The sequence below is a fragment of the Gracilinanus agilis genome, chromosome 5 (assembly GCF_016433145.1).
Source record: "Gracilinanus agilis isolate LMUSP501 chromosome 5, AgileGrace, whole genome shotgun sequence".
Taxonomy (NCBI): Eukaryota; Metazoa; Chordata; class Mammalia; order Didelphimorphia; family Didelphidae; genus Gracilinanus; species Gracilinanus agilis.
This window is the reverse complement of record NC_058134.1, coordinates 12,081,526-12,096,023: the sequence shown is the minus strand read 5'-3', so window position 1 is coordinate 12,096,023 and position 14,498 is coordinate 12,081,526. Positions and strand designations below refer to the sequence as shown.

Here is a 14,498-nt window from a genome sequence, read left to right as displayed (position 1 = left end):
CACAGCCACAGAGGGAAATCCCTTCCAAAGGTTTAACTTGCACAAGCAGAACAATGTTATTTGGTTTTAGAGACTAGAAAAGTTTCACAGCTCAGGCTCCTTGTCAAACTCCAGTCAGGAGGCTAGCCGGGGAGCTCCTCAGGGCAAAGAGGGCTGGATGCCCCCCGGCTTGGCCAGATGCCAGCCACGCCCATAGGCAGCAGGAAGGTATGAAGACTGAGCTCAAGAGCTGCTTCCTCCTGGGAACAGCTGGGCAGATGCTATCAGAGCCGACCTTTTACAGGTCTGGGGCGGAACAACCCAAGTGACGCTGTTTCCAGGAAGCCAGGTGTGCCGCACCTCAAAAGGCAATTAGGTAAGCTCAGCTGAGATACCGATCTGGGGAAGTGCCGGGGCTCCTGGGACTGGCAGCAACGGAGAAACCCGCTTTGTGACGTGACTGTCAAACTTGGGGGGTTCTTTTGAATTCAGAGATTAGCAAAGGGACTCCCCAAAGAGCTAACTAAGTGTCCGCCTTGGTGCAAAGTGCTGAAAACACAGAGTAAAAAGCCCTGGCCGAGGGGAGCTCAAGCTGGAATGAGGAGACAGCACACAACAGCCCTGTCCATGGTGCATGTGGACACTTCCGTCATTTTCTAGGCTCCCTTCCATGGTCCTCTGACCAGTTCTCTCAGCATCTCCTGCTATCCAGTGGCACAGGGGAGAATCTATTCCTCTAATTGGATCATTGGTTAAGAGTTGGAAAGGACCTGAGAGGCCATCTAGGATAACCCCTTTACTTGATATATGGGGAAACTGAGGCTCGGCTAGGTGATGGCACTTATCCAGAATCACTCAGATGGTCCTGGTTGACCCAAGATTCCAATCTCCATCCCTTGAAGGCAAATCCAGGCGCTCCTCTGTCTGTCCCAAGCTTCCTAGTTCTTCTCAAGAGGCCATTAAGCAACTGGCTGTTAGTTTCAAAATTGCTACCACTTTAAGTGGAATCCGCACTGAGTCTGAAATGTCTCTTGTGGTGCCTTGCTTTAATCCGGAATCAGCTATCACTTCTTGGAACTGGAGTTGTTCCTGTTGGGCAACGCGTAACAAGGAGGAGATTTAAGGAACACCTCATTGTGCCTGACCGTGGAGAAAGAGCTTCCTCTGGTTGGTTCTTTCCTTTCTGGTATTAGTTTTTAATTCACTTTATTCCCAGAAGAGGGGAGAGATCCTCTGAAATGCTAGAAGGATGGAGGAGCTCTGGTATCCTCTCTGTTTCCATGTGCTCATGGGCTTCCTTCTCCCAGTAGGATCTCTTTGCTCTTTGAGGGCAGCAGTTCTTAGCCCAGAGCCGGGAATATGGTCCCCCCTTACTAACTCCTCCTCTTCTTCCTTCTTCTTTGTCTTTGTATCCCCAGTGCCTGGCACCTACTCAATGCCCATGAATCAATGGCTCTCTTCCGTTCTGCCCCTCCCTTTGTAGTCATCACCATCATGGGTGTCAGCCACACCCACCGTTCTGGTAATCTTCCTGCCTCTGTTAACACCAGAGGGTGGTTCCACAAACAGGTGGGAAGAGTTAGAAGAAGGACAGAGTGGGAGGACAGGTTTGGATCTGGAGGCAGAGACCCAAAGGGAATGAGGGAGGGATGTTGAGGCCAGGTCGGTAGAAGCCAGCTTCCAGACTTTAAATCCCTCTGCCCTCATCCCCAAAGTGAGAAGGCCAATTTCTTAAGACTGGGACTGGGAAGGGTACTTAGATTTGGGGTCAGGAGACCAGGGTTCAGATTCCAGTTCTATCATTACGGCCCAATACCCAGATGGAACTGCTTCAGGCTAGTGTTCTTCACTGAAATTGGCAGTTCTTTTTTTTTAAAAAAACTTTTTTTTAAAACCCTTAACTTCTGTGTATTGATTCCTTGGTGGAAGAGTGGTAAGGGTGGGCCATGGGGGTCAAGTGACTTGCCCAGGATCACACAGCTGGGAAGGGTCTGAGGCCAGATTTGAACCCAGGACCTCCCATCTCTAGGCCTGACTCTCCATCCACTGAGCTACCCAGCTGCCCCAGAAATCGGCAGTTCTGCAATGAAAAACAATAACAAAACTAAACAAAGACAACACACGAGTTCTAAGAAAAAAGCTGGCAAAGGGATCATCTTTGGGCTTAGCAGAGGGGAAAACAAATTCCATCTTTCTGATAATGAAAGATTTGATTTGTGTTATTACCAAACATATAAATAGTGGTTTCTTATTTGTAAATTGTGCTAGATGGAGAAATCAGCTTTGGCTTTTTCATTTGGGTAAACCAAATCCTCTGGTTTATTTCTTCCTCCAATAGGAATGCAAACATCCAGAGAGAACAGCCTGAAATTGTCTTGAAGAAGAAAACCAGAGCGTTCTTCTTTCATTGAAGGCTGCCCATAGAAGCCGAGAGCTTATCAATTTGGATGGAATGGTTGTGTGTGTGTGTGTGTGCATGCATGCGTCCATGTGCATATATGTAGTCGAAATCTGCCTCCACTGTTTACATGGATGAAAGGCCTTTTTTTATCAGTTCCTTCCTCTCAAAAATAAACATTAACTAAAGAAAGCTGAGCCTAGACATTCAAACACCATCAAACGCAGATGAATTTAGCCATTTCAACTCTGGGATATCCTGCTCACTGCCTCAAGAGTGGAAGAACATCAAATCCCTACCCCAGCCTTTGAAGCTTTCCATCATCTCACTTAGACCCTTAGTCTTGTTTCACATCATCGTCTTCATTCCAGTCTAACTGAACCACCAGCTATTCCCCGTCCAAGGCATCCCATCTCTGGCCTCTGTGGCTGTCTATGAGCAGTCTCCCACGTCTGCAATGCACTCTCTCCTCACTGCAGTTCTGCGGAATCACCAGCTTCCTTCAAGGCAAAGTTCATGGGTTCCCTCCCACACAAGGCTTTTTTCCCCCCTCCAGCTATCCCCTCTTTGCTAGCATCTCTCTCTCTCTCTCTCTCTCTCTCTCTCTCTCTCTCTCTCTCTCTCTCTCTCTCTCTCTCTTTCTCTCTCTCTCTCTCTCAAAATCGCCTTCTACAAATTTACATGTGTTTGTATTCACTCTCTGTGCGCTCCTGGTATTTCTCCAATAAGATGTCAGCTCCTCAAGCGCAGGCTGTTTCCTATTTTTGCTTCTGGGTCCTTCCTTACCAGAGCAGTGCCCTACCCATAGTTTCATACCTGACCATTCAAGGGAACAAAATAAAAAAAAATCTGATTCTTCTTCCACCTTCTGCTTCCTCTTAAATTGAATGTGATGGGCTGCTTGCCAGTCATCAGCATGTGCGTACCCTGATGGACTTTTAATAAACTTTTAAATCTCCAAAAAATCATTGGCTTTAGATGAGTGAGGGAGGCAGGCCCTCTTTGGTGTCTTTAAAGAAGCACCTTTTTAATTGAAGTGGACTAGATGGAGCTCACTCTAAATGAAGGAGATCAAGGCTCTCAAAGCAAATCCCGAGTTAAGCTTTTCTAGAGATAAACACACGTCTGGCTTCCTTCAAATCACAGCTAAATTCCCACCTCCTGCAGCCCCCCTCAGTAGTGATTAGCTCCAGTTGGTTCTGTCTATAGTTTGTTCAGACCTGGCTGTTTACATGCTCCTCCCCCCCTCCTTAGACTATGAGCTCCTGGAGAACAGAGACCATTGTTTGCCTTTCTTTGTATGCTCATAGCTTAGCACAGTCCCTGGCACACAGGAGGGAGGGGCTTAATGCTACTTGACTTTGGACTTGTTTATTCACTAGGGGATGTCGTACCCTGGAAAACCCGTCTTAAGTAGGAAAACAAAAAAGGATTAACCTAAAATGACTTCAGAATATTTTGGAAGGAGGTTGTTTTGCCTATTCAAGGGGGTCCTTTAAAATCAAATTGGGTTTAACGGAAATATTTATTCATATATTTGATATTTTAATTTTACACATAATATTAATTAATACATCAAATGGAATAGCTGCACAAGTGTGTACATATATCTACTTTAAGTAGATGACAGAGATCCTGCAGTACAAGCAATTCACTGTTTCTTCTTGTGAGGGAACCATCTTTTTTGTCTCTCTTTTTGTCTCTTTAGAGATTAAAATAGTACCTTGCACATAGTAGGTGCCTAATCAATGCACATTGAATGAGGGACAAAATTAAGGTCATGCTCATGGCACTTGAAAGACGTGTCTCTTAAGGAGTCAGACACACTTTCAGGACAAACAAGACGATCTGTGTCACCTCAAAGATCCTGGGTCTAGTGAAAAGGTTAAGAATGGGAAAGCTTCCCAGATGCCCTCGTGATTGTAGAATTAGCATGTAGAAGGACCCTCCACCCCCCTCCTCTAATCCTCACCCCCCTCCTCCATATTTATCCCTTCTGAGTGTTCACTGTGCCTTCTATGGCCACTGGAATAAATGTCATTCTTATGTGTACCCCCAGCACACAGTAGGTAACAATAATTACCTATTAAATGAATGAATCCCTAAAGCAAAATCATGGGCATTTTCTTTTTGCCTAAGGGATCTGTACGGTCAGAAGAGCCCTGTTTGGCAATGAGAGGACCTGGGTGGGATTTCTTGAGTAGCTGTAAGCAAGTCATTATTTTTTTTTTTTGGGGGGGGGTCTCAGATTCCTCATCTGTAAAATGTGGGAGTTGGATCCTGGTCTAGAGCTGGAAGGGTCTTGTGAGGCTATCTAGTCCAATTGTTGATTTTACAGAGGAAGAAATTGAGGCACACAGTTAGTGTCTAAGACAGGATTTTTTTTTAAACTCTCCCCTTCCATCGTAGAATCAATCCTGTGTATTGGCTCCAAGGCAGAAGAGCAGTAAGGGCGAGGCAATGGGGGTTAAGTGACTTGCCCAGGATGGCCCAGCTGGGAAGTGTCTGAAACCAGATTTGAACCTAGAACCTCCCATCTCTAAGCCTGACTCTCCATCCACTGAGCCACCCAGCTGCCGCTCTAAGACGGGATTTAAGCCTAAATCTTAACTTCAAATCCAGGGACAGATGTAGTGTTGGTGCTCAACAGAGCATTCTAGCTTTCAGTGAATGATTCTATGACATTACCTCTACCTCGATATAGGTTAAAGGGATGAATTCACTGTCCACATAGCAATCTTCACAGAAGAATTTGCTTCCAAAAAGAGCATTTGCTTTTGATTAGGTACGGAAGTGGTCAGAGCCAAATTCTCTGGGGAAAGAAAACCCTTCACCAAGAAACGAGAACTCTCTGAGACCAGGAACCGTCTCTGTTTACACTCTGTATCTCCAGCACTTCGAACAGTGCCTCAAGCGGATGTCTGAGGACTCTTTGCTGATCACGGAAACAGAGAAAAGTTACTGACAGAAGAGAAGAAACGCTGATTAAGCACGATGGGTTGGTCTATGCCACCGCACCTTGTGGAAAAGTCAAGGGGAAGCTACGGTGGAACACCTCCTCCTGGCTGATCTCACTTCAAAACTCAAAATGTAATTTTTATCTTTCAGTGTACGACTGAAGCTTACGGGCAAATAGCCAACTGATTTGAAAAAGATCATACACGAGAATCAGTTTACCTTCTCTCATTGTCAAAAATCTTCTCGACTTCCTGGTCAAGTCGGATAGTTCAAGAGGGAGGACCCAGAAGACAAGAAATGTGGGGTGGCTGCTAGGATTCTAACTCGTGCTTGTGAAATACTCATTACCCAGATGCCAGTGCCATGAACTGTTAGATGTGATACTTGACACGGTTTCCACACCTAGAATTAGTCCGTGTTAAAAAGGACTGCCATGCAGACACTGACCCTCAGAGATACGACTCACAGGGATCTGTGGGATTCATACATTGCTTTGAACTCAGAGATGTATTCAAATGAAAAAAAAAAAAAGCTCTGAATTTCAAAATACCTTCGCAAGGAGAAGGGAGGAAAGGGTAAATAGCATGTTCAGATGATTAGTTTCTTTATAAAAACCCTTCCTATTCCACCGTACACGAAGTATTATTGGCTCCATCTCAGCACCAGTTTTTGAATGTTTGGCCAAGCAGTAGATATCAGCAGCAAAGAAGAGCCCCTCCCAGACAGCCCTGGTTTATTTACACAAAGAAAAGGCTGATTTCTTTCTCTTTTAACACATGTAAGTGATCCGTTATATAAATTATAGCCCACTTTTCTTTATATGCCTGAGTCAGCTACTAATGATTCCCTAAGACTCTTGACTCTATTTTACAAATCACCACTAAGAAGAGCCATCATTCCTTAGGTCCTATCTCATTACATTTCCTGGCTCTGTCTTCGGTTTGTTTGGGTCACTTCCATGTAAGAGAACAGCCGAATCGTCCCCACTTGAGACATCAGCTAAAGAGCAGAGATGAGTAAGAGCTGAACGGCCCCTTACCATGGTGGTGGATTTGACGTAGACGTTGTCTTTTAAGTGGCATTCTCCATCGTTGGGCACCACGATCCCGGCAAGTTTGCTATCAAGGGCAAGGTGAGAAGTCTGATCTGTCATCACAAGAAGCAACCTTTTAGCTTCCTTGCGCCAACCAATATGACTCTAAAGTGAAAATAAACATGCCGTCAGCCCTTAGAAACCATTGAGGATCTGTCTTAGCTTTGCATATATCTAATTGACGATCCTGGGACCCAAGAACTGTGGAGTGAGTGATGCAATCAAAGAGCACCGCTACTTCATGCTAGCATGTATATTTAATTGTATATCTCCTTTTTCAAATTTTGGTTTATTTTATAAAGAATTCAACAGTGGGGTCGCATGGTAGAAAATGACTGGCTTGTCCCTACTAACCAAATTTCTGTGATTCTCATCTCTGTAGGTCAAGCTATTTTTCCTAAATCCATGTAAGAAAAGAATTAAGAATTTTCAACTCGGGCAAAGCCTTTAAGAGACCGTGTATGAGTTACGTCATCCACAGACCAAGCTATTTTACTCTGCCTTCATTCTTCTTCCCTCCTCCATTACTAACTTTGCCCTTGTCTCTGATAGAAAGTACTGAGTTATTTATGGAAGAGTGGGGAAGGAAGCACACCGGGAGGAGCCAGACGATCTAAGGTTGGTATCTGCATCATGTTTACTGTCTACGGGAGCCCAAACGCCCCCATCGATATATAATAGGGAACTAGTCAGTGAGGCCAGTCTTCAGAGCAAGTACAACATTCCCTGCTGGTTCCAACCCAACACGTGAACTTGGGGAAGCCCATTGCTGGCCACCAATGCCTGAGGGGCCGGTGCTGTGTCCTGAGGAGGAGTTTTCTAATTGGTTACAAGAGCTCAAAGACGAATGACAGAGTCAGAACTTGGTCACTTTACAAAAGGTATAACTTTTATGAGCTTTATGGTCAGAAGGACCATCAGAAGTCCGGCAAATAGAGTCAGTTGCTTTACCCCAATGGCCAAATCCATTAGAGCAGGGGTCAGCAACGTTATGGCTCTCAAGCCACATCTGGCTCTTTTGAGGGCCAGATCTGGCTCTTTCTGCATGAGCCATAAAGTCGATTTTTTTTCAGGCGCTATTACAGGAGCGGCACCGTGAGCTCTGGAGGGCTCTCACGCAATTACGTTTTAAAAAATGTGGCGTTTATGGCTCTCACAGCCAAAAAGGTTGCCGACCCCTGCATTAGAGAGTCTTGAGGAGAGATTCAGCCCCCAACAGCGAATCATCCTGGCAGTTGAAATACTGGGTCCTGTCAATAAGGGGGCAGCTCGTTCATTAGCTGAGCCACACCTGGAAAGGAGATCCACCAGGAGAAAAAGGGAGCCCCAACGCTAAGGAAGAGGTAACCCGTGGCCACTTGGCATACCATCACGAGGATTCCTAGATGTTTGAGCAGTAAATTCAGGACTTTTGTCTGTATAGGAAGGAGAGGGGCCCCACATGGAGTGGGGCATGCTGTGCCTCGACAACTGAAGAGTTTGAAGCCACTCTCTCCAGGAACCAGTGGTGTGTCGATGGGGAAAGCCGCCCTACTCCGCTTTGCTGGGGCAGGTTTTTGTCATTCCATCCTTAGAATGGGGGGGTCATAGAGCCTGGGCGTGAATCCCAGCTCTGTTGTTACTGACTGGGACCCTGAGTAGCCGTCTGAGCCTCGGCGTGTTCCTGGGTGAAAGGAGGGGGCCGAGTTCTGCTGCCATTTTCCGCTATGAATCTCAGAGCTTCGCTATCCTTTCCTCGGCTTTTCATTTTACCAAACTCTTCATTAAATATTGTAAGTGGTTCATTCGTATTGGGGGGATAAGTGGTCACTGGTGTGGTAGAGGGTGGGGGCTTGTGGGAAACAACATTAGAAACCCTCAAGTTTACACCCCGAAGACAGAGGGGAAGAGCAGTCGCTCACCCTGTGGGGATCCACCCTGAAAGGTGGCAGTGAGCCGAGAAAGCGTGCTGGAGGCACGTCCCAGGAGCTGGATTAGGTATCAAAGCTCTTTCCCGCAACATTAATGCTATTTTAAGCTGAAGCGGAGGATTATACATTTATTCCAACTAATTTTAATTTCATTCTAGTTGACCCAGCCTTTGAGTCTGCCAATGCCTTATTGACTATGAATCCACACTTTCTGCTTTGGGCTCAAAGGGAGAATAATCCTGAAGTCGCCTGATCTTTGAGAATTCCGCCTTCCCCGATGCTGCGGGCACCCCTTTACCTGGCACACGGCCGCCTGGAGCATGGCATCGAAACCTCCTTCGGGTGTATCGATGTTCCCGGAGATTTTCTGTCTGTCCACCGCTCGCTCGAACTCGGTGATGTTCTCTGTCAGGGACAGCACGTGAATGTAGCCGTGAGGAGGCATGCAGTCTAGGTTGTAGTCGCTGCAGTCACAGGGAGAGAAAACAAGGCGCTCAGTGTCCTCCGGGCTTCCCAGAGTGCTCTCCGAGTGCCAAGCACAGGGAGGCGGCCGTGGGAAGCTCCAGCCTCCCATTCATCGCTTTGTGGAATAGCCTTGAAATTACAGAAACCACTATTGGTGAATGCTGAAATTCAGGAAGAAATACCCAAAGTGGGAGGGGGGGAGAAACCAGAGGGAAATAGTGGAATTCTGGAAATGATCAGAGCAATGACAATCTCTCTGGACCCCGTGATAATCATCGAACCGAGACAGCTTCACGCCGTCTGGCAAACAGCGCTTCAGCCCCAGGGGGTGCCGGGCCTCCTTGCTGTGGCTACCACCCTCCTCCGGGGGGATCCCAGCCCCGATGCTTCAGGTCAGCCACTGCGCGAGGTAGGATGAATGCGCACGAAAGCCAGGATGGGAACGTGTGTGTGATCTGTTTCTAACAGAGGATCTCAGTCCGGATGCTATAAATGTTAAAAAAAAATATCTTTTGTGATGTATTTCAATCTGCTTTTATCCCTTACAAATCTATCGAAATTCATGCATTTGAAAACATCATTCTGAGCAGGGGTCCGTTAGCTTCACCAGACTCCCAAGGCCAGGACACACACGAATGTCTAAGAACCCTCAGACCTATGACTATATGCATAGAGAGCCACATATAATTTTGTGTGCACAACACACGGCACACATGTACATGTTATACACACATTTATGTGTGTAGGCACATGCCTCTACCTTTATGTACATGCATGTATGTATATCCATGTTCAGTGGTTTTCATTCATGTCTTCATGACCCTATTTGGGTTTTTCTTAGCAAAGATACTGGAGTGGTTTCCTACTTCCTTCTCCAGCTCTTCTGACAGATGAGGAAACTGAGGCAAATAGAATTAAGTGACTTGTCCAGGGCCACATAGCCAGTAAGTGTCTGTCTATCCTCCTCCTCCTCTCCCTCCCTCTGACTCTCCTTAACCATGGTGCCAAGAGCCCCGAAACTTATCACACAAAAGCCATTTTCTCTGCCAAGCCTTCTAAATCTTGCATTTGCAAACATTTATTTATTTTTATTTTTTTAAACCCTTAACTTCTGTGTATTGGCTCCTTGGTGGAAGAGCGGTAAGGGTGGGCCATGGGGGTCAAGTGACTTGCCCAGGGTCACACAGCTGGGAAGTGTCTGAGGCCAGATTTGAACCCAGGATCTCCCATCTCTAGGCCTGACTCTCCATCCACTGAGCGACCCAGCTGCCCCTTTTGCAAACATTTAAAAGGAAAGCAAGACCAGCAGCAGCAGCAGGTGCTCTGGAGCTCTGCCTCCTGGGCTGCCCACCGGGGCACCCCCCACCCCCGGAGCATCGTGAGCCTCAGCCACACCTGCACTGGTTGTGGATTCTGCCAGGGTGGATGCTGATGTAGGGAGACACGGTTTTATCCACGTAGGATCCAAATCCAAGTCGAAAGTCATGGGAAAAAGATGCCATTTTCTGGGATAAATCATTTCCGACAGAGTTGAGCTTCTCGATGTTATTGTGCATGGAGGCAGAGACATCAACGAGATAATAAAGGTCCACAGGATACTTCTGCAGAGGCTGGACTTTCATCATAAAACTCGCTTCAGCTCCTGAGTGAAAGAAAAACAACACACGTGGTCATAGGGAAGCTTTCTCTCCGCATGGAATGGCCGGCCTCCTGGGGGAGACGGTCAAGCGGGGAGCCACCCACTCTTAAACGGAAGAATCTCTAATAACTTTATGAGGCTTGCTGAGCCAAAAAATAAATTCACATGTCTCTGTTCAACTTAAATGCTTGCCTTTTCTCTTAGAATCAGAACTGTATTTTGGTTCCAAAGGAGAAGAACAGAAAGGGTTGGGCAGTGGGGATAAGTGACTTGTCCAGGGTCACACAGCTAGGCCAGATTTGAACCTAGGCCTGACTCTCAATCCTTTGAGCCACCTAGCTGTCCCCTAGGATGTCATTTTAAGAAGATGTTGATAAGGTCTCCCTTGTCTGCAGAATCTGTTCTCTCCAATCGCCTCTGGAACACACTGCGTGGGAACTCCCACTCGTGTCCAGAAGATCCATCCATGCCAGGTATGGAGGCAGAATTGTCTTTCTGTATCGTCAGAGCAGGGGGTTGCCTTGGGATGCCATTCCTGGGGTGCCAGGAAGGCTCCTCTGCTTAAACACATCTCCGCTGCTCTGGATTTATGGGATCACGAAGGATTCCCTGCAACACTCATATGCAATGCGATTCCTTATTGTGAAAAACTAGACTATGATCCGGAGTCCTTCTAGAGTCTTTTGCTGATTTAAATTGTAAGTACCCGGGGAAAGCTCATCAGTTCTAAAATGATTTGTGAGCATTTTGACAGGTCCTAAAGTAGAAGCTTACCCTTTTGTCACCTGTAGGTCATGTAGGGAATAGAGAGCTAGGCCTGGAGTCAGGAAGACCTGAATTCAAATCCAGCCTCCAATACTTACTGACCATATGACCTTGGGCAAGTCACTTCTATCTGCCACACTTTCCTCATCTTTAAGCCTGGGGATCTGGGGTCAGATCCTAAAACCCAATTCCAACTTACCCTAATCCTCTAACAGTAACATTACTTCCCACTCATTATTTATGAGACGTTGGGAAAATCCCTCCTGGTCTCTATGTCTCCATTTCACAGACTCACAGAATATTACAATGGGGAAAATGACAGCATCTACTTCCCAGAGTTGTTGTGGGAATCAAATAGGATAATATTAATAAAGCAATTAGCACAGAGCCTGGTCAATAATGGATGCTATAGCATGCTTATTCCCTTCCCCTCTTCTCTAAAGACGAAGTTTCTTAAGCAAAATGGCGGCATTTCTTGGAATAAAGCTTGACACCCAGAAGAGAAACAACAGCAACTATTCTTAGATTTGTTCCCAGATTGAAGAAGTCTCTTCTGACTTACCTGGTTACAGGACATCCTTGTCTATTCAGTAAAGGGATTCCCTAATGACTTCTACGATGTAATGTTTCACTCTTCTAATTATTGGACATGCTTGAAAATAATAACACAATTTCTTTTTTAAAAGTGCATTGGACTTTAGCAGAAAGAGCCCTGAATTTTAAGCCTGGGGGTCTGGGGTCAGATCCTAAAACCCAATTCCAACCTACCCTAATCCTCTAGCAGTAACATTACTTCCACTCATTATTTATGAGACGTTGGGGAAATCCCTCCTGCTCTCTATGACTCCATTTCTCAGACTCACAGAATATTATGGAATTCGAGATTGGAAGGGGCCTTGGTCATCATCAAGTCTCACATAGATCTGAAAGGAAATCCCAGTGTCACATCTTTGATAACTGGCTCTCTAGTCTCAACTTGAAGACCTTTGATGACAAGGAGATCACCACCTCCAGAGGTAGCCCATCCTACTCTTGGATGGAGATGATTATTAGGAGATGGTTCCCGACAATGAGCTGGAGACTGACTACACTTGAAGCTTGAAAAACAGTTATCTTCCCTCAGACTGCAAGCTACATAAACTCATAAATTCTGATGGCTGTTGGTCAGGGAATTTTCCATATTTCCTGAATTTTGAGTGTCATTATTATAACATTAGGATGCTAGGATAGCATGATCAATTCAATGGACATTTGTTAAATATCTCCTATGTTCTAGGCAATGGTAGCACCATTTGGGAGTTAGGGAACAGGAATAGGCACAACCCTAAAATGTAAAATCCAGCTAAGGAATACTCATTCCTAAGAATTCCTTTTTTTGAGGTAAAATCCGAAGTTGAGAAATCATAAGCTGAATCATAGAATAGTTGGAGGGGTCCCAGAAGCCACCTTACTCAACCTCCCCACTTGTCCAAGAATCCACTCCACAACATATCCAGTGAGTTGGCTCAAATTTTGGGATGGGTTCTCATAAAAGTCATGGGAGTTGATATGATATTTGATATGAATTTTTCACTCCAGTGAATGTCATCATATAAACAAAAATGAATTAATTCTAACTTTGAGCCCAATTGCTCCAGAATGTTTAAAAATATTCTAGAAAAAATGGAAATAGTTTGCTGACAAGTAGAAATGAAGAGGAAAACCAGTCATTACCTATCCTTTCCCCCCTTGTGTTTTCTCTCATTTCTTTTTATTTAGAAAGATTATGGCTCGATAGGAAGAAAATATTGGATCTAGAGGCAGAAGACCTACATGTGAGTGCTAGCTCTGTTACTTTCTATTCATGTGGTCCTGGCAAGTCATTTAATTTTTCCTGGCCTCAGTTTACTCAATTGTAAAAGAGGGGAGAGGCTTGAGTTCTCTGACCTTTAATCTAAGCTAGTCTAAGATATAACTCTGTCCCTGGGATTCACATGCATACTTCACCTTTCAAAGCTATTAACAACAGGATTTGAGACAGACAGGAAAAATTTTAGGTAGGCATACCCAGTGAAAAGTGATGCTCTCTAAGGATGGAACTGAGGGTTGGTAGAGATCTCAGGGGCCATCTAGATTAGGGGATCCTAATCTGAGATCTGTGAACACGGATATTTAAAACCAGTGTTTTTTTTTAAACCCTTAACTTCTGTGTATTGGCTCCTAGGTGGAAGAGTGGTAAGGGTGGGCAATGGGGGTCAAGTGACTTGCCCAGGGTCACACAGCTGGGAAGTGTCTGAGGCCAGATTTGAACCTAGGACCTTCCGTCTCTAGGCCTGACTCTCAATCCATTGAGCTACCCAGCTGCCCCCTTAAAACCAGTTTTTAAAAACTATTTTATTATAATTGTTTTCCTTTGTTTATTCTGAATTTTTAAGAACATTCTTTTAGGAAATGGCCTATAGGCTCAACCACACTGCCCAAGTGGATCATGGCACACAGAAGGATAAGAATTCCAATTTAGTTGAGGGTGATACTACCTGCCTCTAAGTCTGGCTGCTGGGGAGGCTGAGTCTGGTGACTTGCTTAAGCCAGGAAGTTCTGAGCTGTAGTAGGGAGACCCATCAAGTGCCAAAGTAAAGCCAGCACCAATATGGTAAGCCCATGGTTGGGGGGAGGAGGAGAGGGCATCCACCAGGCTGCCTAAAAGATGGATAAATAAGTTCAGATTGGAGAAAAAATGGAGCAAGTCAAATCTTTGGGGCTGATCATCAGTAAAATTGGGCTCATGAGGAGCAGCCCCACTGCCAGCCTGAATGAGATAAAGACACTCAATTAAAAAAAAAAGAAAATAGATTCAAACTATATAGATGGCGTGGTTTAGATGGTTGTCTGAGTCCCAGGCAAAGGAAGGTGAGAAGGGAATGAGAGAATTCTGTTTTAATAACTGTGAGAATAAGGGTAGGCCAAAGTCATATTTGACTAAGGAAGGAAAAAGGAGGTGACTAGGATGGGAAGGGTCTCATGTTCATATCCCATAGGGCTCAACTGAAAGAACAGTAGCTGTCTATTGTCCAGTTGTCTCAGTCAGGTCCAACTCTTTGTGAACCCATTTGGGGTTTTCTTGGAAAAGATACCAGACTGGTTTGCCATTTCCTTCTCCAGTTCATTTTACAGGTGGGTAAATTGAGGCAAACAGGGTTTACATGACTTTTCCGGGGTCATAGAGCTAAGATACTGGAGTGGTTTTCTAGTTCTTTTTCCATTTCATTTTACAAAAGGGGAAACCAAGGCACACAAAGTTAACTTGCCCAG

The 14,498-nt window shown here is 45.3% G+C and overlaps 1 protein-coding gene across 1 annotated transcript in view; it reads right to left on the bottom strand.

Moving 5' to 3' along the window:
* ITGB8 (integrin subunit beta 8) overlaps positions 1-14,498 on the bottom strand; it is a 96,586-nt gene that overhangs the window by 32,163 nt on the left and 49,925 nt on the right. The window contains exons 4-6 of the mRNA XM_044678852.1: positions 10,199-10,445; positions 8,637-8,802; positions 6,375-6,533 (exon numbers count right to left, since the gene is read on the bottom strand). Of these exons, the coding sequence (XP_044534787.1) occupies positions 6,375-6,533; positions 8,637-8,802; positions 10,199-10,445 (572 nt within the window). The remainder of the gene's footprint in view (positions 1-6,374; positions 6,534-8,636; positions 8,803-10,198; positions 10,446-14,498) is intronic.